General features: G+C 37.5%; 2 protein-coding genes across 2 annotated transcripts; one reads left to right on the top strand and one right to left on the bottom strand.

The window, feature by feature from the left end:
- Positions 1-69: 69 nt before the first annotated feature.
- On the top strand, positions 70-26775 carry FGL1 (fibrinogen like 1). Its single transcript, XM_020896320.2, has 8 exons — positions 70-176; positions 6355-6434; positions 9214-9394; positions 14954-15113; positions 15344-15441; positions 21171-21259; positions 21528-21715; positions 26421-26775. The coding sequence occupies exons 2-8, from the start codon at positions 6363-6365 to the stop codon at positions 26578-26580; spliced, it is 948 nt and encodes a 315-aa protein (XP_020751979.2). The 5' UTR covers positions 70-176; positions 6355-6362; the 3' UTR covers positions 26581-26775.
- On the bottom strand, positions 23239-23792 carry LOC110138887 (large ribosomal subunit protein eL21-like). The gene has a single exon (XM_070460004.1). The coding sequence runs from the start codon at positions 23764-23766 to the stop codon at positions 23284-23286; it is 483 nt and encodes a 160-aa protein (XP_070316105.1). The 5' UTR covers positions 23767-23792; the 3' UTR covers positions 23239-23283.
- Positions 26776-27872: the final 1097 nt, after the last annotated feature.

Genomic DNA, 27872 nt, shown 5'->3' with positions numbered 1-27872 from the left:
ACTGATTTCCTCATCTATTTATTTCTGGACTAAAGCCAGAATCAACATTGTCCGTTTTTCTAATCAAATAGCGGAGAAGCAATTACAAACTCTAAATGCAGATAGAGGAGCCTGGAAGGCAGAACGGCTGGACCTCGCCTGAGCGTGTCTCTGACTCATTTCTGACTTTAGGCAAGGTATTTAACTTCTCTGTACTTTGACATAATTGTAATAATGCTAGTTTGTTTCATAGGTAAGATATTAAAACACAACTCAAGAAACAACTGTTGGCTGTTGAGAAAGATGTTGATTAAATAGATGTCCACTTCTGAGGCTTGGAAAAGAAATTTAAAATTACATCTTTTTTCCATTCCTGACACATTTTGAATGAACTGGATGAGAATTTGATGTAAATAAAAAGATTTGCAACTTTAATATACAAAATAGAAAACGAAATGGACCATGTTATAATTTTTACCTCAGAAGTAAAAACTCCAGATATGTTGTTCTTTATTTCTGTCTTTTGGAAGTCAAACTTACTTGACTTTTTAAGGCTTTCATTGAGTATACATTCTTGAGATAAATAACAAAAATACTGTTATATTCCATTACCAGAAAAAAGAGGGGGAAAAAATTAGAGGAAAATAACCCAAAGGGAGTCTCTTAAGTCTATGCTAATGGGTAATTGTTTAACTGTTTTACATTAATATGAGACACATTAATATGTGTGAGCACTGCCATCTGAGAATGCTGACTGATTAGATATGCTTCCTTCAGTAACTTTTTATTCTTTTTAACTTCTATTTAGTATCCTTTCATAATAGCTCACTTAAAACATACCATTTTTGAGATTTTACATGCTAGTAATGTATTTTCGTTTGGTGATTGTGTTTTTAAAACTTACATGTTGGCTATAAAACTTTATAGCCCTAAAGTTAATATTTTGCCTTTAATTTTAAATTAATTAATTAACTTAAAAATTTTTATTGGGGAGAAATTAGACTTAACACTTTGAACAATTTATATCAAATAATACAGTGCATCAAAGGACCGCCATTTGAAACTATTTCAATTTTACAATAATTAAAACTTTTGAGACAGCCCAAAGCAAAAGCATTGTAAAATAAATACAACTAATTGTATAATGAGGAGTGAATAATCTGATAGCTTCACCACAAGCCAGATTTGCAAAACAATAATGGTTATTATAATGAATGATGGAGATGAGAATTTCAAAGCAAGTTTCTTATACCTAAATATTTCGTCAATATTGTAGAAGATGGGTGGGGTTACTCATGGATGCACTAGGGAATTTTAGAGGTCTTAAGATAGTCTCAGGAATTATTCTAAAGATGATCAAAGTAATGTAGTGACTGTTGAAATATATATAGCATTTTGAAATGCCTTATTGTTTAAAGATCTGCCAGGCTAGGGGCTGCCTCCTTTCTCTGGGAAAGATCAGATTTGATTATTTTAATGGCAATGAGTTGGAAATTTCAGGAGACCAAGAGAAATCTGCCAAAGCTTTTCACCAGCCCTTTATTTTCTACAAAATCTAATACATTGCAATCTGCATATATATTAAATAATTTCCCAGTATCTCCCAGAGCACTTTTAACACACACTTTCACTTGCACAACAGCCAGATTCAGATATAGATTTAAGATCATAATCTTTTTATTAAAGTATAGTTAATGGTACCTTCAAGTGTATAGCAAAGTGATATGGTTCCCAGTGACTTCCAAAAAGCGGTTCAGTGATAAAGAATTCACCTGCCAATGCAGGAGACACTTGAGGCATGGGTTCAATCCCTGAGTCTGAAAGATATCCTGGAGAAGGAAATGGCAACCCACTCCCAATATTCTTGCCTGGGAAATTCCATGGACAGAGGAGCCTGGAGGGCTAGAGTCCATGAGGTCGCAGAGTCAGACACAACTTGGTGATTAAACAGCAACAACATAGTTCCTTGTGCTATATATTAGGTACTTGTTGAGCTATTTTTTATATATTGCAGTGTGTATATGTTAATCCCTAGCTCCTAATGTCCCTGCCCCCTTCCCCTTTGGGAACCATAAGTGTTCTATGTCTGTGAGTCTGTTTCTGTTTGGTAAATAAATTCATTTGTGTCATTTTTTTTTAGATTCCACAAATAAGGGATATCATATGTTTCTCTCTGTCTGATTCATCTGTCCATGGACATTTAGGCTGCTTTCTAACTATACTTAAATTTTTTGGAAAAAAAAACAATTTTTAAAGCTCTCTTCTCAACCTGATTTATTCACTTCTGAAATAAAATACTTGGTCCCACAAATATATAAGGGAATTTGATGAACCAAACAAAAATATAATAATTTCAACAGATAATATTAAAGTGAGGATGCCAAAGTTTTCATAACTTAGTTCCTGACTCCTGAATATTGTATCTCATAACTGCTGGAAGTTAATTAAAGTAATGAAGATCTGGTTGCCATTATATAAGAAAAATGAGATTACTTTTCCTACTGGAAAGAAAAAGGAGAAACCCAATCAATGATCCATTCACTATATTATCTCTTTTCAGTCAGAAAAACAGTGTGACTCATATTCACAAATGGTAGTACATTTTTATACTAAACTTCTAAGTTAATGTGAATCTCCTTAGTAAAAGTCTGTTTTATTTCTTTAGGCAAATTATTTCCCCTCTCTGAGCCTTGTTTCCTCAAATGTTGATGACATTTGACCGGATGATCTCACTTCCTTTAATTATATTTTGACCGTGTGTTCTAGCCTCATGGGATAATACTTTTAACTTCTAAAATCTCTTTTATGTGTTCTAAAAGAACATTTTCTATTTTTTGTCTTTATTTTCTTTTGCTTGCTTATACTAAAGCAATTATTCTTGCTTTTTTTTTTTGTATGATTATGTGTAGAAGACTATTACACGTTAAGAAACCTCCATTATATGGAGGGTTTTTTTAGTTTGTTTTGGTTTTACTTTCTGCTACTTAAACTTCATGGTAAGTTTTAAAATTAAATAGTAAATGACCATGAGAGTACAAATGAGATTTTTAAAAAATAGCAGCATAATTGTTGTAATTTTACTCAAGAAATATGTTTATTACCAACTGAAAATAAGAGTCAAACTAATCATTTATCATGATAATGACTTTAGCCCCATTGGTGAAGTGCAAGTTACTCAGTCGTGTCTGACTCTTTGTGACCGCATTGACTATCCAGTCCATCAAATTCTCCAGGCCAGAATATAGGAGTGGGTAGCCTTTCCCTTCTCCAGGGAATCTTCCCAAACCAGAGATCGAACCCAGGCCTCCCACATTGCAGGTGAATTCTTTACCAGCTGAGCTGCCCATTAAGAGCCAAATTTTTAATATTTTAGGTATTAAGTTTTCCATTTTTTTTCCTTTGGTGATTTTATAAATCCAAATATCTCTTCTTAAAATAATTCTTTTTTAGCAGCTTTGTGAACTCTGCCATGTGCTTTTTGTCCTGTTGTTGACATTGCATGCAAAGTGTTTTCTCCTCTCTCTTTCTCCTCCACCTTGTCAATCCCTGTCTTTCCCATTTTTCTTTACTCCTTTCCTACTGGGGTTTTGTGAGAAAAAAAAAAACTTGTATGTTCAATCCAACCCAAAGTCCCTAACTCCTCCTTAACACATATTTTCAAAACTATAGTTAGCTCGTTGTTTCCCCCTGACAAAGGTAAGCACAGGGGAAGAAGTATGTCACCGTGGACAGACCAGTTTTATGCCGAGGAAATCACATTTTTCCCCTCTGAGGAAGATTTTCCCTCTTGGGAAACTCTAAACTTATATTGGAGTCACCACAATTTGAGTTAGATGCTAGGATACAACAGTTACCAAGATGTGGCCTTTGCCTTCAAAAACCCTATCCTAAGCAAAATATCATGGACAAAGGGAAGCAGTTGGAGAGATGTGAAAAGCCAGCCGGATGATAATTCCACCACCTGGCACAGTGCCTGGACCATAGCACGCAAGCGCACACTGTTCCCTAAGTGAATGAATGCTTTATTGGTCTGTAAACATGTGTGAGATCACAGTGGAGGAAGTAATTAATTTTGTCTTGAGAGTTCATCTGGAAAAATTTAGTTTTTATGTTTAACTACGTATGGTTTCATGTATACTAAATTTCTGTTGTCTTTCTTTCCATTTTAATATTTATTTTCATTTCTTCCCCCAAATATTGCCTTGATGAGGCAGCTATAGTTTATCTTCCCACAGTATGTGACCCAGTGCTGAGCAGGTAGCTGATGATCAGTTAGCGCTTGCTGGCCCCGCCATTCCCTAGGACTGCTTCTGTTTACTGCAGCTGTCTCCTCTCCTCCCAGGCTGACCTAATGTTCCTTCACAGGAGCTGAAGGCTTCCTACCTGAAGGGCCCATGACCCTGAACCTGTATTCTGCATGGTCTTCCTTTCTATATATGTGTATGCCTGTTACACAAAGGGATGCAAGATGCACAGAGGTATAGAGGCCCTGCTCCTTGACCTTCTCCAGTGAAGATCACCCTCACTTCTAAGCACGACTATGACTTATCCGTTCCTAGGTCCTGTGCTTCGTGAAGGAACATTAAGTATTCAGTGACTTGACATCTCTGATCTATCCATTTGTAGGATGAGGATAATAGTACTTGCCTTAGAGAATTATTTGAGGATGAAGTAAGATGCTTAGAAAATGCACAGCCCAATATTGAAAATGGATAACCAACAAAAACCTACTGTATAGCACATGGAACTCTGCTCAATGTTATGTGCCAGCCTGGATGGGAGGGGAGTTTATGGGAGAATGGATACATGTTTATGTGTGGCTGAGTCCCCTCACTGTTCACCTGAAACTGTCACAACACTGTTAACTGGTTTTACCCCAATGCAAAATGTTTTTGGTGTTAAAAAATAAATAAATAAAATTAGAAGAAAAAAAAGTCCTTGGGTCAAATATAAATAAAATAAAATGCATAACACAATTCTAGATATGTAATAAAAATATATATCAGCCAGAAGTAAAATTGTGTTAAGTAAAATTTAATGGTTTATCTAGGAGACTCTTTATTACTCTCTGTAATGTGAAAATTTCACATTTTCCAAAAATTTACATTATATATAGTAATGCTTCCCAAGATGCTTATGCATGCTATTTGCCCCTGAATTTAAGTAATTCCCCTCTCATATTGTAGCTGTTTTTTGTTGTTGTTTTGTATGGCCCCACAAGGATTGAGAACTACCTATTTTGTTAAAATAGACTGAAAAAAATGTGTATGTTAAATCCCTAAATCGTTGCTTCCCAAACTTTGCTGACCATTGGGAAAAGCTGGCAGTATTTTAGAAATTCTAAGGTCTGACTGCCACCTTTAGACATTTGATTCAATTCCTGGACATGGAAATGTTTTTAAAGCTCCTCAATTGATCCCAATGGGCAACAAAGTTTAGGACACACTTTTTAACTTACATAGAAACTCAGAAAGAGATACATGGAAGGGACCTGTGGTCATAGGTTTTTGTAAGAATAAAAATAGGCTGACAAATAAATAATTCAGTTGATTTCAGTTATTTTTTTAGCAGCAACCATAGGTATAAAATTTCTTTGAATATTATGCAGATATTTCTGTCCTCCTAGGCTTCTGAGCTTCTAAAATTTATGAGAATTCACAACTGGTGGCATAGAGAAGTTATTTTGAGGATGAGCAAAATTTTTCATCAAGACTCATGATTTCATGATTGATTTTAAGAATATCTCAAGAAGTGGTAAAATTAATTTTCCTCTACAACTTTAAAAAGAACTTCAGGTTTTATTTTATCTCAGTAGCTGCCTACACATTAAAACATTATGAAAAGCAATTCATATTACCTCCTATTTGTTGTAACTTTTTTCTTCCTTTTTCTCAAAATAAAAACAGGCTTTCATGTACAAAATGAGTAACTAATCATTTAGCACTTATCATATGCCAAGGTATATGGAAAAATTAATATCAAAATGGCCACAATCCTACAAAGTAAGAATTATGATGTCCATTTTACAGATCAGGAGCATTTTATAGTAAGCTGTGTGAGATCACACCACTAGGAACTGACCAGCTAAAATATGGAACCAGGTCTTTGTGCTTAAAGAATCTGTGCCTTTTCCACAATCCAGAGAACCATAGTCCTGCCTCTATATTTGCAAACTGCTTCAATTCTATACAAGGTAACAGTGAGCATCCTTCTGTGGGGAGAAGCCTGGGAAAATCCAAGAGAATTTCCTTGGCAACTCTCAGATTAGACTTGACCTGGAGCTGTGTCTGACCTCCTGAATCACATTGAGTCAAGCCAGCCAGCACTGGTCTCATAAAAAATTCACAATAAGTTAAATTCTTTTTGTTCTTGCAGTTCTTCCAATGGGAAAAATGGTGAAGATGTTTAGTTTCATCCTTGTCACCACTGCTCTGGTGATGGGCAGGGGAAGCTGGGTAAGTTTATTACAAAAACTATTATATTTTTAATTCCTGCTTTGATCTGAATTTTCTTTTGTAAAAAAGTCTATAGTAACTTATCACTGAAAAAACTAAGGAGGAAAAATGAAAAAGATTTGTGGAAGCACCCGCCACATAATAGGCACTTATTAAGTGCTTTAAAAATTTTTTTAGAGTAAAAATCAGTATTCACACTAAGTCTTTTTGATTTACTGAGGTTATTTGGGTGGTTACATGATAATAAGAATTTAAAAGTTCTTTCAGATTTACCTTGAGCTTTGTAATATTGGACACTGTCCATGTAAACTAAACAGATTATTTGAAAGTAATTGCAATGAACTTATGCCTCCCTCCATGAATAAAAATAAGAAAACACTCATTTACTCAAAGCTGTAAGAGAAAGAAAACCCCTAACTTTTTCTTCTTTGATGTGGGCCATTTTTAAAGTCTTCATTGAATTTGTTACAACATTACTTCTGTTTTATGTTTTGGCTTTTTTGGCCACCAGGCATGTAGGATCTTAGCTTCCTGACCAGGGATCAAACCTGCAATCCCTGCACTGGAAGGTGAGATCCCAGCCACTGTACTCAGGGAAGCACCCCCCCCCCACTAAGTTTTAAACAAGTTTACTAACACTGTATATATAGTCATATAAAAATTGAACATTCTTGCCCTGTAATCCTTTAATCACTTTAAATTTTTATAGTTCACTGTATTTAACAGTATCACAACCAATCTCCCACTGTTAGAAAGCAAGGCAGAATTCCAGATGCCATAAAATGACTTTGCTGTTCATTTTTTAGATAGGTGTGACTCAGGGGGCTAAGTAAATAATTGGTTCAGAGAGAATGAATCAAAGAGTGGTGAGGCAAAAGTTACAAAAATACGAAATAGTCCTAGAGATGAACTTTTTTGGTGGTCCAGTGGTCGGGAATCTGCCTGCCCAAACAGGAGACATGATTTCGATCCCTGATCCGGGAAGATACCACATGCTGGGGAGCAACCGAGCCCATGTGCCAGGTCCTGAGCCTGTGCTCTAGAGCCCCGGAATCGCCACAACTGAAAGCTGCATGCTCTAGGGCCGGTGCTCTGCAACAAGAGAAGCCGCCGGGAGAAGCCTCCACACCACAACTGGAGAGTAGCCCCTGCTTGCCACGACTGAAGAAAGCCCCCACTCACCAACCGGCAAAGACCTAGCACAGCCAGAAATAAATAAGGAAGTGAAAATTTTTAAGAGAGAGAAATAGTCCTAGAGACACAGCCAGGAGAGAGTGGGTGGTTTGGGCCTGGAGATGGGAGAGAGGGGGCCTCTCGTCATTCTCGCTCACTCGCTGTAAGACTTTCTGCTTTGAGGTTGAATTTCTGTTTTTACATTATAGTCCTTCATAGTGAAAAAAACATACCTCTTTCTTTTTTCCCAAATAGGATATCTACTGTTCAAACTGCCTAACAGAGTGCCCAGACACAATAGGTCCTCCTGTTTATGGAAGAAATATATATAAGGTGCTTCCCTGGTAGCTCAGCTGATAAAGAATCTGCCTGCAAAGCAGGAGATCTGGGTTGGGTTGATCCCTGGGTTGGGAAGATCCCCTGGAGGATTATGGAAGGAATATATATATAAGGTAGCAGATAAAGATAGGAACAGGAAGTTATGTGAATATAAATTGAGGAATATATCTGACTCTAACTAAATGCCTATAAAAGGAAATAATATAAAAGTAGTGTAAAGCACTTACATGTTAAAAATTGTAATTTCTCAGCAAACATTTGCATTTATCACAGGAGATCATGACATGAACTGCAAACAGATGTCAAAGTAAAAATGGGAAAGTGGCAAAAATTTGTGTTTTGTCCTTTTTTCTCGTGGTCCCCAAGTAACTCTTCCAGTGTTGAATACTTAAGAGCCCTTATTACAGCTTCTTGGTCTCAGTAGCTCTTCCCAGGAGATCCACCTCTGCAACTCCCCTTCCCAACTCACCACATTCACTTTATTTCTGGAGTAATCTGCTCAGATGCCACTTTAGAAAGGAACTGATAAACTCGTTCATGTGCAGCATTCTTGGGTTATTTGCCTTTGTTAGAGAAAGTAGCTGGTTCAACTGAAAAACTCAGGCTTCTCCATCCCTTTTTTGAAGTCATTGAGGGAAAAACACCATACATAAAGTTAAGGTGACTTCAGTCGTCTTTCCAGCAACAGGTAAATGGGTAAGATCCTCAGGGATAGGAGAAACTGAAGTAGCATCCTTTATAAAGATGGCCATGTGTCATCAGATTATACGCATTCAAATATATTTTTAAATATGTTAATACCAAAAGATCATTCAAAAGCCTCATTTATTTTAGGAAGTGCAACACTAGTCATGCATAAAGCACTTTCCTGTTAAGAAAGCACTCAGGAGAAGACACTGAGATTGTGAGCAGGGACCTTGAACTGGATATGAATCTGGACTCCTTGCCTGCTGAGAATTTTCGAGCAAGTTTACTCAAAGATGCGCTCATTCCTACCTCATGGAATTGTTATGAGGATCAAATGAAGCAGCGACTCTTAAAGCTCTTAGCATGGTCATTCAGATTATAGCATTTTTTAATTCAAAACTTTCTTATTCTGGTAAGCCATAATTTCTTTTTCTTCAAATACATGGTTTTAGAACCTCTAAACACTTCCTGGTTAGGATACTATTCTGAAATGGGAACTGGGGACAAAATTGAACCATACATTTAGCATCCCATTCCGGGGGGTTATTTTCTGTAAGACGAGATGCACATTACTTTGCAGGCTCTGGAGAACTGCCTCCAGGAGCAGTCGCGGCTCAGAGCCCAAGTGTACCTGCTGGAGACCCGGGTCAAGCAGCAACAAGTCAAGATCTCACAGCTTTTGCATGAGCAGGAAGTCCAACTCCTTGATAAAGGAGAGGAGAATAGTGTCATTGACCTTGGAGGCAAGAGGCAATACGCAGGTCAGAATTTATTTTTATTTCTTCTTCCTTAATTAATTTTTTATTGGGGTATAGTTCATTTACCTAATCTAATTTTCTTAAATGTTTCAATAACTTAACATTGGGACTTCCCTGGTGGTCCAGTGGTTAAGACTCCACCCTTCCAATGCAAGGGGCATGGGTCCCGTCCCTGGTCAGGGAAATAAAATTCCACATGCTGTGCAGCCTGGCCAAAAAAAAATTTTTAAGCCAAAGTTTATTAAAAATGATAATAATAAAGATTTTTAATAAAAATAAAATTATGACACATTTAATGATAATATAGAGAATAAAAAGTGAAAGTTGCTCAGTCGTGTCCAACTCTTCATGGAATTCTCCAGGCCAGAATACTGGAGTAGGTAGCCTTTCCCTTCTCCAGGGGATCTTCCCAACCCAGGGATCGAACCCAGGTCTCCCACATTGCAGGCAGATTCTTTACCAACTGAGCTATGAGGGAAGCTTCTAAGATAGATAATAGACATCCTATGCGACAATTTGGGGTATAACAGCTAAAAAAATTCCAGAAGTCAGTAGATCGGTATTTAATATTCTTCACAGATGTTGTAAGCATGAAGGAGGAGAAGTAGGAATAAACTATGAAATATAAATCCAGTTCAATTTTACTTTATTTTTCAGCATAGAGGAAAACTACTGGAGAATCTATCAAGAGCAAAAAAAAAAAACCCACTCAATAAACAGAATACATAATAACACATAAATTCTAAGAAAATACTTAATATATTTAGCATAATATATAATGTATAAAATGTAAAAATTTGCTTACACCAAAGGGTATGTTTTTGGTCTCCTTAAATTTAAAAAATGATTAAATATTTATGTATATGATCCATAGAAATAAATTTCTTTTTTCTTATTTATAAGTTACTGTATTATTACTAAATCAATTATTTTCTGAATCCGAATTCATCTCAGAGTAGAAAACACCTAATTACATACAACTTGGCAATTTTTAAAAACAATGCACAAATTACATGATTTTTATAAAACATATAGTTAAATGTATTTTTTAAGCTTTTGGGTGTGATTGGATTATGTGCCTTTATTAAAAGATTACTCTACCAAATTCACACTAATTGTTGACAGTCACAACCGCCTTTTAGCATCATCTGTTCGGCCAACACAACCACTAGTTTAACCATGTCCCCTTGTGCAGGAGCCCCCAGTATTTATGAGATACTATCTCAAAAGGCACTATGTGTAGTGTTTAAAGTAGAGACCAAAGCCTGGGTTCAAAGTCCAGTTGCCCATGTTGCTAGAAGTGGCCTTTGAGCAAATTACTTGACCTCTTTGTGCCTCTTATTCCTCACCTATAAAATGGGAGTGATACACCAAGGAAACCAGATCTGAAAGAGACACGTGCACCCCAATGTTCATCGCAGCACTGTTTATAATAGCCAGGACATGGAAGCAACCCAGATGCCCATCAGCAGACGAATGGATGAGGAAGCTGTGGTACATATACACCATGGAATATTACTCAGCCATTAAAAAGAATTCATTTGAATCACTTCTAATGAGATGGATGAAACTGGAGCTCATTATACAGAGCGAAGTAAGCCAGAAAGATAAAGACCATTACAGTATACTAACACATATATATGGACTTTAGAAAGATGGTAACGATAACCCTATATGCAAAACAGAAAAAGAGACTCAGATGTATAGAACAGACTTGTGGACTCTGGGAGAAGGCGAGGGTGGGATGTTTCAAGAGAACAGCATTGAAACATGTATATTATCTAGGGTGAAACAGATAACCAGCCCAGGTTGGGTACATGAGACAAGTGCTCAGGGCATGGTGCACTGGGAAGACCCAGAGGGATCGGGTGGAGAGGGAGGTGGGAGGGGGGACTGGGATGGGGAATGCATGTAAATCCATGGCTAATTCATTTCAATGTATAACAAAAACTACTGTAATGATGTAAAGTAATTAGCCTCCAACTAATTAAAAAAAAAAGATTAAAAAAAAAGAAAAAAAAATGGGAATGATAAGGATACCTGTTTCTTTGGTGTGAAGATCAAATAAGTTAATAGATCTAATGAAATGCTTACAAAAGCATTTCTCCTTTAGCTCAGTGAATGCCAGCTCTCTACCTACATTATTATATCTTCTCTCCTTTACTTTCAGAGCAAAGAGCCCACCAATCCTCCCCAGCAATATTGCAACTTCCTCTCTCTCCTCTAAGTGTCATCTTCTGTTGCCAGGGGCAGAAGATGGCATTCCTGGCATTTCCCAGCATGCTCTGTGGCATGTGGCTGAGCTCAGGCTGGCCTTCCTTGGAGTTTAGAATGGGGAGGTACTTTGCCTTTGGTTCTCAGTCACCATTCTGGGACAAGGAGGAAAAGTTCATTTGGCTGGCTGGCATGTCCCTTTGTGAAGCTTCAACATTTATCCTTCCAGCACAGTTTGCTTTCTGCCTGAGCAGAGAGTATTCACCTCACCCAGTTTAACACAGTGTTTGTCAAACAGGGCAGGAAGCCTTGGCCTCATTCTAACATTATGTAAGTATCCAAAAATTCTTTTTTAAACTCCCATGAACACCAAGCTCTCTAACCCTACCCCTCTTCTCCCTCTTCTCTGGGGTGGTTGAGTGAGTCAAAGCATTTTGAAAATCATAGTTTAAAATATCTATTTAATATTTTAAACCCTCCATTTCTTGAATTTTCTATCAGAGTAAAAGCCACATTTTCCCAAGGCAGGCTCCTTAACCTATTTGCTGTAAGAAATTGAGCTAGTGGTACTTTTCTTTGGGTTTTGTTTTGTTGTTGTTGTTGTTGTTTTCAGTGGAAATCTTTCCTCTGAATTTTAAGTTGTGTTTGGCATTTTCCTCTGGGAAGATCAAAAAATTTTTAAAAACTTAAACTCGAAGTTGGCATAAAATAAGAACAAATAGAAAATGTTGGCTGAAAACTCCATATTCACAGAGTTTTCCAGAGGCAAATGTTACAGCTAATTATTTCCATACTTGCTTGGGAAATAGTCTGAACCTTGTGAGTCTTTACTATTCAGCTCTTTGGAAGGGGGTTAAATGTAAGCAAAGAGCTCTTTTCCTAATGAGCTTACACAGACTGAAGTAAGAAAGAGAAAAATAAATATTGCATATTAACACATATATATGGAATCTAGAATAGTGATACTTATTAACCTATTTGCAGGGCAGGAATAGAGATGCAGACATGGCGGACAGACTTGCGGACACAGCAGGGGAAAGAGAGGGTGGGACTAATTGAGAAAGAAGCATTGATATATACACTGCTGCTGCTGCTAAGTCACTTCAGTCGTGTCCGACTCTGTGTGACCCCATAGATGGCAGCCCACCAGGCTCCCCCGTCCCGGGGATTCTCCAGGCAAGAGCACTGGAGTGGGTTGCCATTTCCTTCTCCAATGCATGAAAGCCAAAAGTGAAAGTGAAGTCGCTCAGTCCTGTCCGACTCTTAGCGACCCCATGGACTGCAGCCTACCAGGCTGCTCCGTCCATGGGATTTTCCAGGCGAGAGTACTGGGGTGGGGTGCCATTGCCTACTGCCATGTGTAAAATAGCCAGTGGGAGGCTACAGGGTACTCTGTGACAGCCTGGGGGTGTGGGGCGGGGTGGAAGGGACGCTCAGGAGCGAGGGAATATATATGTACTTATGGTTGATTCGCATTGTTGTACAGCAGAAACCAACACAACATTGTAAAGCAATTATCCTCCAATTTAAAAAAAAGTAAATGGAAAAAAAATCTGCTTACTTTAATGAAAAATGCTGTGCAATGTACTTGACCACAGATGTAAGCTTTTGAACAACCTTGAACTAATTTTAGATAATCATTTTCACATTGTTTAAAACAGGATTTTAAAAAAATAATCCAGGATGTGGAAAGAACACATGGGCTTCTGAATCTCAAAGATAAATACATGATTAAGGCATAACTCATTAGAAAAATGGACATCTCACCAAAGCAGTAGTATATATGATGGGTCTCAACCTGATGATGGTTTTAGAAAGAGACTAAGGTTTTTTATTTTTATTTCTCCTCTGATTCCTATTGCCTGTTCAATCTGTTTAATGTGGGATATATTTTATTTGTAACAAAATTATAGACAATTTGGCATCAGAACAATGAAAACAAAGAAAGAACTTAATATGCTAAAAGAATGGAATTGTCAATCAGGGCAAGAAATTTTTTATTAGGTACAACTGAACATAAAACATTATACTAGTTTCTGGTATATAATATAATGATATGATGTTTGTATATATTGTGAAATGATCACTACACTAAGTCCAGTTAACACCCGTCACCATTTATAGTTACAGAATTGTAGAAAATTTTTTTTTAAAAAGGAGGAAATGAACAAAATGATAAGGGTAAAATTTGAAAGTTAGTGATGTTAAATTATAGTATTTGTATTCAAAAGTCTGTTATTGGGTATCCTTGAAACTATCTCTTTACAGTGACCATTAATTCAACTACCCTAAAACATAGCTGCCTGGGCATCTAAACAATAGCGAGTTCATATCTGCTGAATGGGCTTCTGCAGTGGCTCAGTGGTAAAGAATCCACCTGCAGTGCAGGAGGGTTGTGGTAAACAATCCATCTGCAATGCACATTACAGTTCGATCCCTGGGTTGGGAAGATCCCCTGGAAGAGGGCATGGCAACCCACTCCAATATTCTTGCCTGAAGAATCCCATGGACAGGGGAGCCTGGTGGGCAACAGTCCATAGGATTCCACAGAGTTGGACATGACTGAAGTGACCTAGGACACACATATCAGCCATGTTCTCTAATTCAGCACAGATCAGCCTAGATGAGACCAATGGTTATTTATTTATCCCACCCTCATGTGATTTAAGAAACAGATATTACTTTTTGGTGACAAATTGGTAGCTTCAGTGGTCAAAGAAATACCAGCACAGAGAAGACTACAGGGACGAAATAATAGAAACTTGCAGTTTTTATCAAAACATCTAAGAATGCATGGACTCTTAGAAATTTCAGTGGGTGAGTAAAAACTCTGGTGAGACTGGGAGGTTATAAGAATCTAACAAGATTACTATTTTGAGTTCATTTCCAGATGTCCAGAATAATTTATAATGCTGTAAATCAAGATAATCCATTTTAAATTATTTGTTTGGTGTTAAATATTTCTACTTTCATTTTAGTGCCATGAGAGAAAAAGGTTCCTCTGTCCTGTCTGATAAAGATATAGCTTTCACTTAAATATACTGTAATTAACTAAAACATAATTTCAGACTCTTCTAAAAAATCAGAAATGTGAAACCATATACCTATTTCACCATTTTATTTTTTCCATGATCATATCAAGAAGTCAGATGATAATTGTATCATCTAGGAAAAAAAGAACATCCTAGTACCCACTGGAAGATGTACAAGATGCAGTTTTAAACAGCTGATTATCTACATCATGTAATTATCTGTCTCCATTAGTACTGAGTAATCTCATTCAGAGGCTCCCTTTAAAAAAAAAAAAAGACACATGACAAATATTACATTACTTTGTTTTCCAAACAGATTGTTCAGAGATTTTCAATGACGGGTACAAGCAGAGTGGATTTTACAAAATCAAACCTCTCCAGAGCCCAGCAGAATTCTCTGTTTATTGTGATATGTCTGATGGAGGAGGATGGACTGTAATTCAGAGACGATCTGATGGCAGTGAAAACTTTAACAGGTGTGCTAATTATGACATAAGGATTTATTTGGAGTAGGAAATATGAGGTTTACAAAAGTTAAGCCTCTTTATTATATCCCAAAGTGTTTTAGAACTTCATTCTTTCTAAATAAATAAAGTGCATTAGCTAATCAAGAAGATATTGTGGGTAGGGGTAGAAGTGTGCACCTTGGGTACTGCAAAGGTCCATTTGGATTTTGCTAAAATCAGCTTTCACTTTCATTTTTTAGAGGCTGGAGTGACTATGAAAATGGCTTTGGAAATTTTGTTCAAAAAAATGGTGAATATTGGTTGGGTAACAGAAATCTTCACTTATTGACCACACAAGGTAAGGTTTACCTGATACCAAATTCACTGGAAATACAACAAAGGGAACACAACTGTTTTTCACTAAATTCTAGACAATAGAACTAATTCGATAACTACTATGATTTGCAGATGGCCAATAATCCCTTTTGGGAAATAATCTCCTTTGTAAAAGGTGGCTGCTTAGACCTGGGTTGTGGGAGAAATATTTCTCACATATATTTTTTCTGTTTCTGGGAAGGAAATCTACTGTCATAATCATTCTTTTAAATGATTTGTATGACTCAAAACATCTATTTTGTATCACTTATCTATTGGCACGGTAATACTGTATAACAAGCCACTTACGAATTTAGTGACTTAAAACAACTCTTTATTATGTCTCACAAATATACAGGGCAGCTGGGTGGTTTTGCTCATTAGGACTGGGCTCTACTGATCTTGCTGGGCTTACTCATGAGCTGGTGATCAACTTCCTCATCAGTGGGAGGCTGGCTGTTCAGCTCACTCCACATGGTCCGTCATCTTCCAGCTGGCTAGCCTGTACTTGTTCTTGAAGCAGAAGCAGAGTTCCAAGAAAGAGAATGAAAGCACACAACTTCCTTGAGACCTAGATTCGGCAATGGCACACAGTCACTTACACTGCCTTCTGTTGGTGAAAGCAAGTCACAGGAACGGCTCAGATGTAAGGAGAAAGGAAATAGGCTTAATGGAAGGACTTAACAGAGTCCCATTGCAAAGGGAAAGCTGAAGAATTGAGGAATCATGGCTGGTTTTGGAATCACATACCACAGAATATAAATGTTCTTGTTCCCATCGCCCTCCAAATAAATCTTAATTTGAAAAGCTTCCAAGGTACAACAAAACTGGAAGACATTTCAACCTATCACCTAGATTTTACATTAACATTTTAATCCTGTAACTTTCCATCTATCCATCCATCAATCCACTTTTTTTGACATTTCCAAGTAAATTGCAGACGTCTGTGTCATTCCCTCTATCTGCTTTTGCATGGATGTCTTTAACTAGAGTTTGACATTTGTTTAAAGTATCACTAGTTTAATAATATATTTTCCAAGCTTCTCTTTTCCATGTTCTTTTGCTCCAATCCTTTATCTTCTTTACCTCACTTTCTACCTGAGATTGTAGTCAATTCCACTCAAATCTGATTCTTAAGGTTTCATAAAAGGCAATTGTATTGCCCAAGAAAACATGCTAAATCATACTGGCAATGCACTAAGCATAAGAGCAAGGTTTATTCATTCTAAACAAGTTAAGGAAAGTGATTTGTGTATCTACATTCATAATAGTATCATTGTAATTATAGAGATCTTAGAAACACCACAGAATAGTAACTTAGAGAAGATGGATAATCCTAGAAGTCTAAAGCTTTCTGTGTACAGTCTTCTTATGATCAGTGTTTTTTAAATTTCAAAGTATTTCTTATCCTACTTGTGTTTTATGATAGATACATAATATTCATCATACCAATTTCTGTTTCTTTCACATATTAATATGCATCTGATTTTTCACTGAAACTGTGAAAACCCCAAGAAGTAACCCTTGGATCCTTCTAAACATACTGAATTAAAACTTATTAATTAATAATAGTGAAGGACAGGGAAGCCTGGTGTGCTGCAGTCCATGGGGTGGCAAAGAGTAAGACATGACTGAGCAACTAAAAAACAACAGATATTATTAATTAAATATTTTAAAAATAAATTTTTTTTTCAAATTACTATTAGGTATTTATTTGTCCAGATGCACTTTGACAACATATCTGCTTCACATTTTCATTGGTGATTCAGGCTGGCTACTCTCATGGTAGCAAAAATGTATTTATCAGTTCCAGGTGTCACAACTGCATAGAACATCATCCCAAGGAAAAAGAGTGACTTTCTTCCTATGTTTCTTTTCTTCCCCCCCTTTTTTTTTTTTTTCTAAATAATCTGGCTGTGCATGCGACATGGAGGACCTTAGTTCCCAGACCAGGGATAGAACTCATGCCCTGTTCAGTGAAAGCTCAGAGTCTTAACCACTAGACTGCCAGAGAAGTCCCCCTGCATTTCTTAATTATGAGAGCATTTAAAGCTAAGGAAGTCAAGAAACACCTGGGATAACAGGCAAATTTGGCCTTGGAGTACAGAATGAAACAGGGCAAAAGCTAATAAAGTTTTGCCAAGAGAACACACTGGTTATAGCAAACACACTCTTCCAACAACACAAGAGACTACTCTACACATGGACATCACCAGATGGTCAATACTGAAAGCTAGTTCGTCAGAGTGCCTGATGAACTAAGGACGGAGGTTCGTGACATTATAAGGAGACAGGGATCAAAACCATCCCCAAGAAAAAGAAATGCAAAAAAGCAAAATGGCTGTCTGAGGAGGACTTACAAATAGCTGTGAAAAGAAGAGAAGCAAAAAGCAAAGGAGAAAAGGGAAGATATACGCATTTGAATGCAGAGTTCCAAAGAATAGCAAGGAGAGATAAGAAAGCTTTCCTCAGTGATCAATGCAAAGAAATAGAGGAAAACAATAGAATGGGAAAGACTAGAGATCTCTTCAAGAAAACTAGAGATACCAAGGGAACATTTCATGCAAAGATGGGCTCAATAAAAGACAGAAATGGTATGGCCCTAACAGAAGCAGAAGATGTTAAGAAGAGGTGGCAAGAATACACAGAAGAACTGTACAAAAAAGATCTTCATGACCCAGAAAATCATGGTGTGATCACTCACCTAGAGCCAGACATACGGGAATGTGACGTCGAGTGGGCCTTAGGAAGCATCATTACGAACAAAGCCAGTGAAGGTGATGGAATTCCACTTGAGCTATTTCAAATCCTAAAAGATGATGCTGTGAAAGTGCTGCACTGAGTATGCCAGCAAATTTGGCCACTCAGTAGTGGCCACAGGACTGGAAAAGGTCAGTTTTCATTCCAATCCCAAAGAAAGGCAATGCCAAAAAATGCTCAAACGACTGCACATTTGCACTCATCTCACACGCTAGTAAAGTAATGCTCAAAATTTTCCAAGCCAGGCTTTAACAATACGTGAACTGTGAACTTCCAGATGTTCAAGCTGGTTTTAGAAAAGGCAGAGGAACCAGAGATCAAATTGCCAACGTCCGCTGGATCATCGAAAAAGCAAGAGAGTTTCAGAAAAACATCTATTTCTGCTCTATTGACTATGCCAAAGCCTTTGTGTGGATCACAATAAATTGTGGAAAATTCTGAAAGAGATGGGAATACCAGACCACCTGACCTGCCTCTTGAGAAACCTGTATGCAGGTCAGGAAGCAACAGTTAGAACTGGACATTGAACAACAGACTGGTTCCAAATAGGAAAAGGAGTCCATCAAGGCTGTATATTGTCACCCTGCTTATTTAACTTATATGCAGAGTACATCATACAAAATTCTGGGCTGGATGAAGCACAAGCTGGAATCAAGATTGCTGGAAGAAATATCAGTAACCTCAGATATGCAGATGACACCACCCTTATGGCAGAAAGTGAAGAGGAACTAAAGAGCCTCTTGATGAAAGTGAAAGAGGAGAGTGAAAAAGATGACTTAAAACTCAACATTCAGAAAATTAAGATCATGACATCTGGTCCCATCACTTCATGGCAAATAGATAGGGAAACAGTGGAAACAGTGTCAGACTTTATTTTTGGGGTCCCCAAAATCCCTGTAGATGGTGACTGCAGCCATGAAATTAAAAGACGCTTACTCCTTGGAAGGAAAGTTATGGCCAACCTAGACAGCATATTAAAAAGCAGAGACATTACTTTGCCAACAAAGGTCTGTCTTGTTAAGGCTATGGTTTTTCCCAGTAGTCATGTATGGTTGTGAGAGTTAGACTATAAATAAAGCTAAGCACTGCAGAATTGATGCTTTTGAACTGTGGTGTTGGAGAAGACTCTTGAGAGTCCCTTGGACTGCAAGGAGATCCAACCAATCAATCCTAAAGGAGATCAGTCCTGGGTGTTCATTGGAAGGACTGATGCTGAAGCTGAAGCTCCTGTACTTTGGCCACCTGATGGGAAGAGCTGACTCCCTGATGCTTGGAAAGATTGAGGGCAGGAGGAGAAGGGGACAACAGAGGATGAGATGGTTGGATGGCATCACCAACTCAATGGGCATGAATTTGAATAAGCTCCGGGAGTTGGTGATGGGCAGGGAGACCTGGCATGCTGCAGTCCATGGGATCGCAAAGAGTTGGACACAACTGAGCAACTGAACTAAACTAAAAGCTAAGGAGTTGCCTCTTTAAAATAGCTTTATCCCCATTATATAAATTTTGGCTGGAAGTGTTTGTAATAAAGCTAATTTAGAAATGATCCAAAATTGAATTTTCATTTACTAATTGACCAAAAAGATATTTAGATGGTTACCTAAAAGCCTAAACCTCTTCTATAATGCAAAGTACTTTTTAGGAGCATTGATTTAGCCTGTATTTCTGCTCTTGTCCACTTCACAGTCTTAACTCACATAACATTTACTACCTATTGATCAGATTAAAGTGGCCTCTTCCTTGAAATCCCACTTGAGAGAGCTCCATGAGTCAAGGAATCTGTGGGGTCAGAGAGTCTCCTAGACTCACTCCGGCAATAGAGTCCAGCATTCTCTACTGAAGAAGCCTTGATTTTGCCTCCAGGACCTATTCATGCCTCTTCTTCATCTGTCCCCCTATAGGAAAATTGTACATCTGGTGTGTACACCCCTAAGGCTGAGGGGAAGTGAAGAAACAGCTTTTATTTTGGATGTCAACAGAGCTTGGTGTACAGTCTGGAATGTCCATAAGTGTGGGCGAGGCCCTTTGCTCTGTGTGATGGAGATTGGGGTAGGGCAAGAGAGCAGGCCGACCAGGGGCCAGATCTGCATGACCTGCTGCTATGTTCCAGCTTAGACCTGGGAGGAGGCTAAGACTCTAAATTCAAACCGGATCTTACTGGTCATTGTGAAATTTTATTTATCAAAGTAGAAGGATTGAATACAAATATATTTTCTGATTGTCAGTTTGATTTATAACTTTTTGTTCCTGACAATAGTTCTGTTTCTGAAAGAGTAGTCTTTGCTATTTGCAAATGATGGGACAATGAAGAAAAGCTGATTACTTGATGGTATTAACTATTTCAGTCATTATTTAATGTTGAAGATCAACATCCTTACCAAAAGTAAGAAAAACAGTCAACTTTTAAAATTCTTAAAACTTCTGTTTATTCAGTTAGATTTCTTTTTTTTAGTTAATTAATTAATTTTAATTGGAGGCTAATTACAATATTGTAGTGGTTTTTGGCTGTACATTAACCTGAATCATCCATGGGTGTACATGTGTTCCCCATCCTGAACCCCCCTCCCACCTCCCTCCCCACCCCATCCCTCCGGGTCATCCCAGTACATCAGCCTTGAGCATTTTTTAATCTATGTACTGAAAAATGACTTGCTTACTGTTGTTTTTGCCAAGTGAATTATACTGGCTCTTATCTATGATAGATCTAGTAGAAATGTTCTACTTTTAATATTACATTCCTAACTTTTTCCAAGTAAAATACAGAATAAAACATACATGTTGTAAATACAATGGAGTCACTGTTTATTCTTCAAAAACTGACTCATGGTAGAAGGAAATGGTCTAAGTAAAATAGAGCCACAAACTGTTTTTAAGCCTCAGTAAGTAAATGTCATCTCATACTTTAAAAAAAAAAAAAAAAAACCTACAATTTCTTTTTTTTCCCCTTCCTAGGAGACTACACGTTAAAAATCAACCTTGCAGATTTTGAGAAAAACAGCCGTTATGCTCAATATAAAAATTTCAAAGTTGGAGATGAAAAGGTACTAACATTTTCAAATAAATATCACCACAAATTAATGTGTAAAACATACAGTGTAAAACCCAAAGTCAGGGGAAACAAAAATCTGCAATAGAACCTGATCTTTTGTTTATTAAATAAGCCTGTTTTTTTAAATAGTAATAGAGAAACCCCAGGCGGGCTACAGTCCATGGGGTCACAAGGAGTCGGACACTACTGAGTGACTGAACACACACACATACATACACAACAGTAACAACTGATCATGGAAATCACCTCTTTTTCTTTAGAATTCCTATGATTTACATATTGGGGAATATTCTGGAACTGCTGGAGACTCCCTTACTGGAAATTTTCATCCTGAAGTGCAATGGTGGGCCAGTCACCAAAGAATGAAATTCAGCACGTGGGACAGAGATAACGACAACTACGAAGGGAATTGTGCGAAAGAGGATCAGTCTGGCTGGTGGTTTAACAGGTTTGATGTTTCATAAACACGGTTGCAATGGCATTGATGATATCTGACTGGTGGGCATTAATTATAACGTATGCAGGAGTGTTGGTCTGCTTTGTAATACTGGTATTATTAAGTAATCATCCTTATTAGAATCTTTCAGTAATAAAGTAGCTTTAAGGATGTGTTCACTGTGTACCTTAGTCAAGCTTGAAAGAGAGAAAAATAGAGAAAAATCAAATTACTGCTTTTATAAAGATGGTTTGCAAACGGAGTTATGAGTGAGTTATCAAATATAGAGCATTTTCGACATTCTAATAACCAGGTAGCTCTTCACCTTCTCCTTTCATGTTATTGTAAAATTTTCTGTGTAATACTATTTTACATTTACTGTGGCTTTTTTAAAATTATTCAACCCAAGTTCCTCTCAATGCATAAATTTCCTCTAACATTCCTGAAACCTAATTCTACCTTCTGGTTGAATACTCCAATGTTACTTTGTCGGCAGATTCATCCAATTTTTGATTGTACTAAATCAGTTTTTCTTTTTTTAATCTTTTTTTGTGTATTAAAAAAATATTGGGGGTGCTGCACTGTGGGGCCTGTAGGATCTTAGTTCCCTGACCAGGGATTGAACCCTGGCCCCCAGCATTGGAAGCACAGAGTTTTATAAAACCATTGGACCACCAGGGAAGTCTGCTATATCAACTTTTCTTCATTTTCTCTTATTAACCTGAAATCTCTCTTCTTATTACTGTGTCAGTTTTTTCCCTCAGTAGTTACAGAGTAACTGTATTCTTTTTCAACATAACTGTTTGGGTGCTGGGTAAGAAAATATTTACTGTGCTCCTCGACATTTTCTCTTCTTTAGGCTAGGTATTCCTCATTCCTTTCACTATTCTTCACCCAAGATGATTTCCAAACAGTACCCTTTTTTGTCATCACAAAGTTAAGGTGGGAATGGAAAAATTCAGTCTTCCTTAAAAATAACCTGATACTCAATGACTTAGCAGCAGCAGCAAGCCTACTGTGTCTGCACAGCAGTTGTGCTCAACTGTTAGGCTGTACATGGGCTGTTTTTTTTTCTTTAGTACATGGCCTATGAACATCTCCTTTTGTCTTTAGAAGACAGGGGTCACCTCAAAATATCTGGACACTTAAACATTCCATTACAGAATCCTTTGTGAGTATGTCTGGAGTGCTAAGTTTTCCATGTAACTAATCATTTAAATTCCACAATCCAAATTTTAATATTTTTTCATTACGTAAATACTTTTTAAGACATAAAGAATCCTCTGTCTTATTAAGTGGAGGTATACCAGACATAGGTCTATTTTCCATAAAATCATGAGAATTCTCCTTATGAACATCTTTATTTATTAAGATGTGCTGATTTTATTTTATTTTTTTTTACTTTATAAATAATGTCAATTTATTAAAAAACAGAGCATACTGAACAACAAACTATCTTACATCTTTAAGGAAGAAAAAACACTAAATTTGAAAAGACATCACCCACTGAATTTGGACACAACACCTCTACTCAATTAAGAGAAACATTTGTACAGTCCAGGTCTTTATTTTTACACCCTTCAGGCCATGAATTCATAGGGAATGGGTTCCAACAGTTCAGGTTCCTTTCCATTGGTCCTCACAAAGTGTGCTTCTCTGGGTGGAGCAGGCTGGCGCTTCAGCTGAACCCAAGTCTCTTTCTCTTTGGCTTCCTTCTTTTTCTGATCATTTTCCTTCACACGTTTTAGGAAGCTATCTCGGCTCTTAGAGTGCTTAATATGCTCGATACGCACATTAATTCTCTTGGCAAGTATCTTGCCCTTAACTTGTTTGTTTACAATGATGCCAACAGCATGCTGGGTAACATTGTAGACTCTCCCAGTTTTGCCATGGTAACATTTGTGGGGCATTCCTTTTTGAACAGTACCCATTCCCTTGATATCTACAATATCTCCCTTCTTGTAGATTCGCATGTATGTGGCCAAAGGAACAACTCCATGTTTTCTAAAAGGCCTAGAGAACATGTAGTGGGTGCCCCTTCTCTTTCCCTTTGTGTTGGTCATTTTGGCGAATTACTGGAAGATGGCGGTTCCGGCCGAAAAGCAAGATGTGCTGATTTTAGAGTCATAGATTCTATGGAGGTACAATTAGCTGTATATAGTGTGGAATATCAAGTTGAATCTAAGTAGTTGTATAAACACTATTTTATCTGGATTTTGCTTTTTTCAAAGTCTGAGTCCATTTAAATTTTGGTCATTTGTAAAGGAAGTGGAACATACACAGCAGTGAGAGGGGGAAGAAAACCAAATTTATCTTTCCTACTTAACAAATCGAAGGTGGTGATGATCTTTTTCCCTTGTGGTTTTCTTGTTCTCTTTAAAACCATATTTATCACCTTCTCTTTATCCTCCTTTTTCGTCCCCTTTCCCTCTAAGTTAGCATATGTAGGAATTATCAACATTATATAAAACTTGTCTATAATTCACAAAGTCTCAAGCACCCCTTAATATAGCAGAATTCCATACATGGAAATAACAACCACTTTGGTTAATATCAGCAGGAGATCAAAACCAAGTACCTACCCATTTAAATGATAAGTGGCACACAGTTCGATGTGGAATAATAAATGATTGACTTGACTTTAAAGATAGGAGTTCAGGGAAGACAAAGAAAGGCAATTCAGTTGCTGGAGCCACCCAAGGAAACTCCATTATCCTTGGAGTCAGAGGTGATTGTGCAGGTATAAAGTCAGAAAAGCTGAAGAGAAAGTCAATTGTTCCAGCAGTTCAGTGCTACTTCTTCCATGCCTGCTTCTGCTGTGGTTTAACTCCATCATCCTCTTCCTCCTTATTCTTGTTTTGTTCTTATTTTTTTTTATTGTCCCATAGTTCTTTCAATTTACATAAAATCTTGGCATTTCTAAGTTTTACCCACCTATTAGGCATTCCTTCTCATCATAGCAAAGCAATCATTGAGTGTCGATGTCTTCTCTTCTTTACCAGTGTAGCATCTCATGTGTGTGCACAAGGCTACTTCTTCACCAAGGGAGCCCCAACCATCTCCCAACCTAGCCTCAAGTTCAGGCTGTTCTGGAACCTGAAAGATGCTGGGGAAAGTGGTCTTAGCATTGCTAAGGTTTGCTATGTTGACCAGAGTCAGCTTTTAACAGGATTCAAATCACAGACTAAATAGAAAAATAATATATGTAGTGGATATCTCTAGGAAGGAAGATAGAATATGTCAAAATATGTATTTGGGAGGCTCAATCTAGAATATTTTCTCTTTTGCTGTTATTTCCATGCAGTTTTAAAAGTATAAAAGGCTCTTAACACTTGCAGATTTAGCATACATGGTTTTGATTAGGTACATCAATTTAAATTAGGAGGACTGTGGGGACAGTTCGCAGGAAAGAATTAGGAGGGCTGGTAAGTGAGGCAGGTCAACCACTCAACAATGATGGGTAAATTATATGCTTACTTTGATTCAGTAATTCAGGCACTTTCCATAGATTTTCAGAAGTATTCTTTTGAATGTTGCTCTATGTCCCAGTGTCTGAAATCTTTTCATTGGTTGTAGCAATAAAGAAATATGTAATAACTAATTTAATAATAGTACCCAGAAAATTATCACCTACTCTTCGTTTAGCCATATTAGGAGCAAAATTTACAGATCCCAAAGAGGAAGGGGGACATTTTAAAATTCATGATAACCTAACCAGTGTATCTCGGTTGGAACAATATAGGTAAAAATAATAAACTCAGCAATTAAGACAGATGATCATTAGTTGATGACTGGAAAACTTTAAATCATGGTTTTGGTTTTGTTTCTTTACCCCTTTGAGGTTAAAATAATTGATATACTGGTAACTCGAGAGGGAGGAAGGGAATTGGAATTATGAAAGCAAATTCTTGGCAGCAGATGGATGAACATTTTAAGTGTAAATTATACAGGGAAGCTGGCAAATGGAGCAGCACACCACACCCATACCACTCTTGCTAAGGCTCAGGCTTACCAGGTCATGCTTTTTTGTTTGCTTGTTTTTCTTTCTTCCTTCCTTCTTGCCTCTCTCCCCCTCTCTCCCCCTCTCTCATTTCCTTCCTTTCTTTCTCATTTAAAGTCTATTAAGAACAGAGCTACTTTTTTTTTTTTTAAACAACATAAGTGGGACTTCCCTGGTGGTCCAGAGGCTAAAACTTCGGGCTCCCAATGCAGGGGGCCCTGGGTTCGGTCTCTGGTCAGGGAACTAGATCCCACATGCTGCAACTAAGAGTTTGCATTGCTGCAATGAAAATTAAAGATTCTGCATGTTGCAACTAAGATTAGGTGCAGCCAAATATAAATGAATGAATACTCTATAAGTGGCCTGGGTTTTATCCTGAGAGTTGTTATGGTACTAAAACCCACCAGTTTAAAAAACTCATGTTGTAGAAATCTCTTGGCTTTTGGAAACTGCTAAATATTCTCTTATCCGAAAACGGCAGAGGGAACTCCCTGGCGGTCCAGTGGTTAGGACTGTGCAATCACTCCCAAGGGCGTGGGTTCAGTCCCTGGTTGGGGAATTAAAACCCCATAAGCCACAAGTGATAGCCAAAAAAAGAAAAAGAAAAAATGGCCAAATTCATAGTTAAAATGTTTTCAGCCATTTCCTCACAAAAGAAGGGTTTCAAAGGATATTTTTCTAGTCTGATTGCTTTGTGTTTATTTTTCCTCCCACTAGGTGTCACTCTGCAAACCTGAATGGTTTATACCACAAGGGTCCCTACACCGCTAAAACAGACAATGGGATTGTCTGGCACACCTGGCATGGATGGTGGTATTCCTTGAAATCTGTGGTTATGAAAATTAGGCCAAATGATTTCATTCCAAATATTGTTTAATTGTCCCTGCTGGGGTTTCATTTCTGAAGTTTATCTTGGTTTAAGTGATTTGAAAAATGTAGCAGATCTGAACATTCACATGTATGATGACAGTAATTATTATGTGCACTACTTTTCATTCTTACTTTTCTTACTTAAGGTACTTTCCGTACAACAAATATGTGATACTCACCAAATAAATGTAGATTATATTAATATCTGTTGAATTTCTATGTGCAAAGGGCTCTGATAAGAGATAATGAACAAAATATAATATCATACAGTATATACACGACTTAGATACATAATAAATTACATATGAATGCAGTTTAAAAAATACATGAAAAAAAATTTAGCAAATGATGGATGGCAAAATCAGCTGTCTGGATGGTAAATATTATGAGTTAGCAAATTAACTCAGGTGTCTGACTGCACATTAGAACTTTAAATACAACCCAGAATCTTAATCACTATGGAGCAAATACTCTCTCATATTTTTCGGATGTTTATGTAGACTATACACTTCTTTCAAAATCCTCATTTTAATTCTTTTATCAATCTTGTAAGGCATTATTGTTTTTGTTGTTTACTTGCTAAGTCATATCCAACTCTTTTGTGACCCTATGGGCTGTAGCCCACCAGGCTCCTCTGTCCATAGGGTTACCCAGGCAAGAATACTGGAGTGGGTTGCCATTCCCTTCTACAAGGGATCTTCCCAACCCAGGGCTCAAGCCCATATCTCTTGTACTGGCAGGCAGACCACTGAGCCACCAGGGAAGCCCAGGCGTTATTATCCCCACTTAACAGAGCTGAGAATTTATGGATCTAAGATGGTTTGACTGCTTAACATTTAGAAAACTAATAAGTAGAGGAACAAGAACTCAAATCCAAGTCTTCTGATATAAAATCAAATACTTTGCATCCAGGCTACAGCTTCTGCCGGCCTATGGCAGACACAGAGGACACACTTCAAGTCCACATGAAGCTCAGTTTTTTAGCTAAAGATACACACTAACCATAGATCTTCCCTGTACCTCAGATGGTAAAGAAGCTGCCTGCAATGCAGGAGACCTGAGTTCGATCCCTAGGTCAGGAAGATCCTCTGGAGAAGGGAATGGCGATCCACTCCAGTATTCTTGCCTGGAGAATCCCATGGACAGAGGAGTTTGGCGGGCTATAGTTCGTGGGGTCACAAAGAGTTGGACACGACTGAGCGACGAACACTGCTACTGCTATACACTAACCATACAATCACAGAAATGTAAATCATTCCAAAAGCTGATAAGTAAGAAGGAAAAACTTGTGCCTGGGAG

The sequence above is a fragment of the Odocoileus virginianus genome, chromosome 32 (genome assembly GCF_023699985.2).
Source record: "Odocoileus virginianus isolate 20LAN1187 ecotype Illinois chromosome 32, Ovbor_1.2, whole genome shotgun sequence".
Taxonomy (NCBI): Eukaryota; Metazoa; Chordata; class Mammalia; order Artiodactyla; family Cervidae; genus Odocoileus; species Odocoileus virginianus.
This window is presented reverse-complemented; position numbering and strand designations above follow the sequence as displayed.

Bases quoted from the DNA above. Each gene is read 5' to 3' on its own strand.
- FGL1 (XM_020896320.2), top strand. From the start codon at position 6,363: ATGGGAAAAATGGTGAAGATGTTTAGTTTCATCCTTGTCACCACTGCT. The intron at 6,435-9,213 runs GTAAGTTTATTA...ATTACTTTGCAG, and splicing joins TGATGGGCAGGGGAAGCTGG to GCTCTGGAGAACTGCCTCCA. The intron at 21,716-26,420 runs GTTTGATGTTTC...TCCTCCCACTAG, and splicing joins TCTGGCTGGTGGTTTAACAG to GTGTCACTCTGCAAACCTGA.
- LOC110138887 (XM_070460004.1), bottom strand. From the start codon at position 23,766: ATGACCAACACAAAGGGAAAGAGAAGGGGCACCCACTACATGTTCTCT.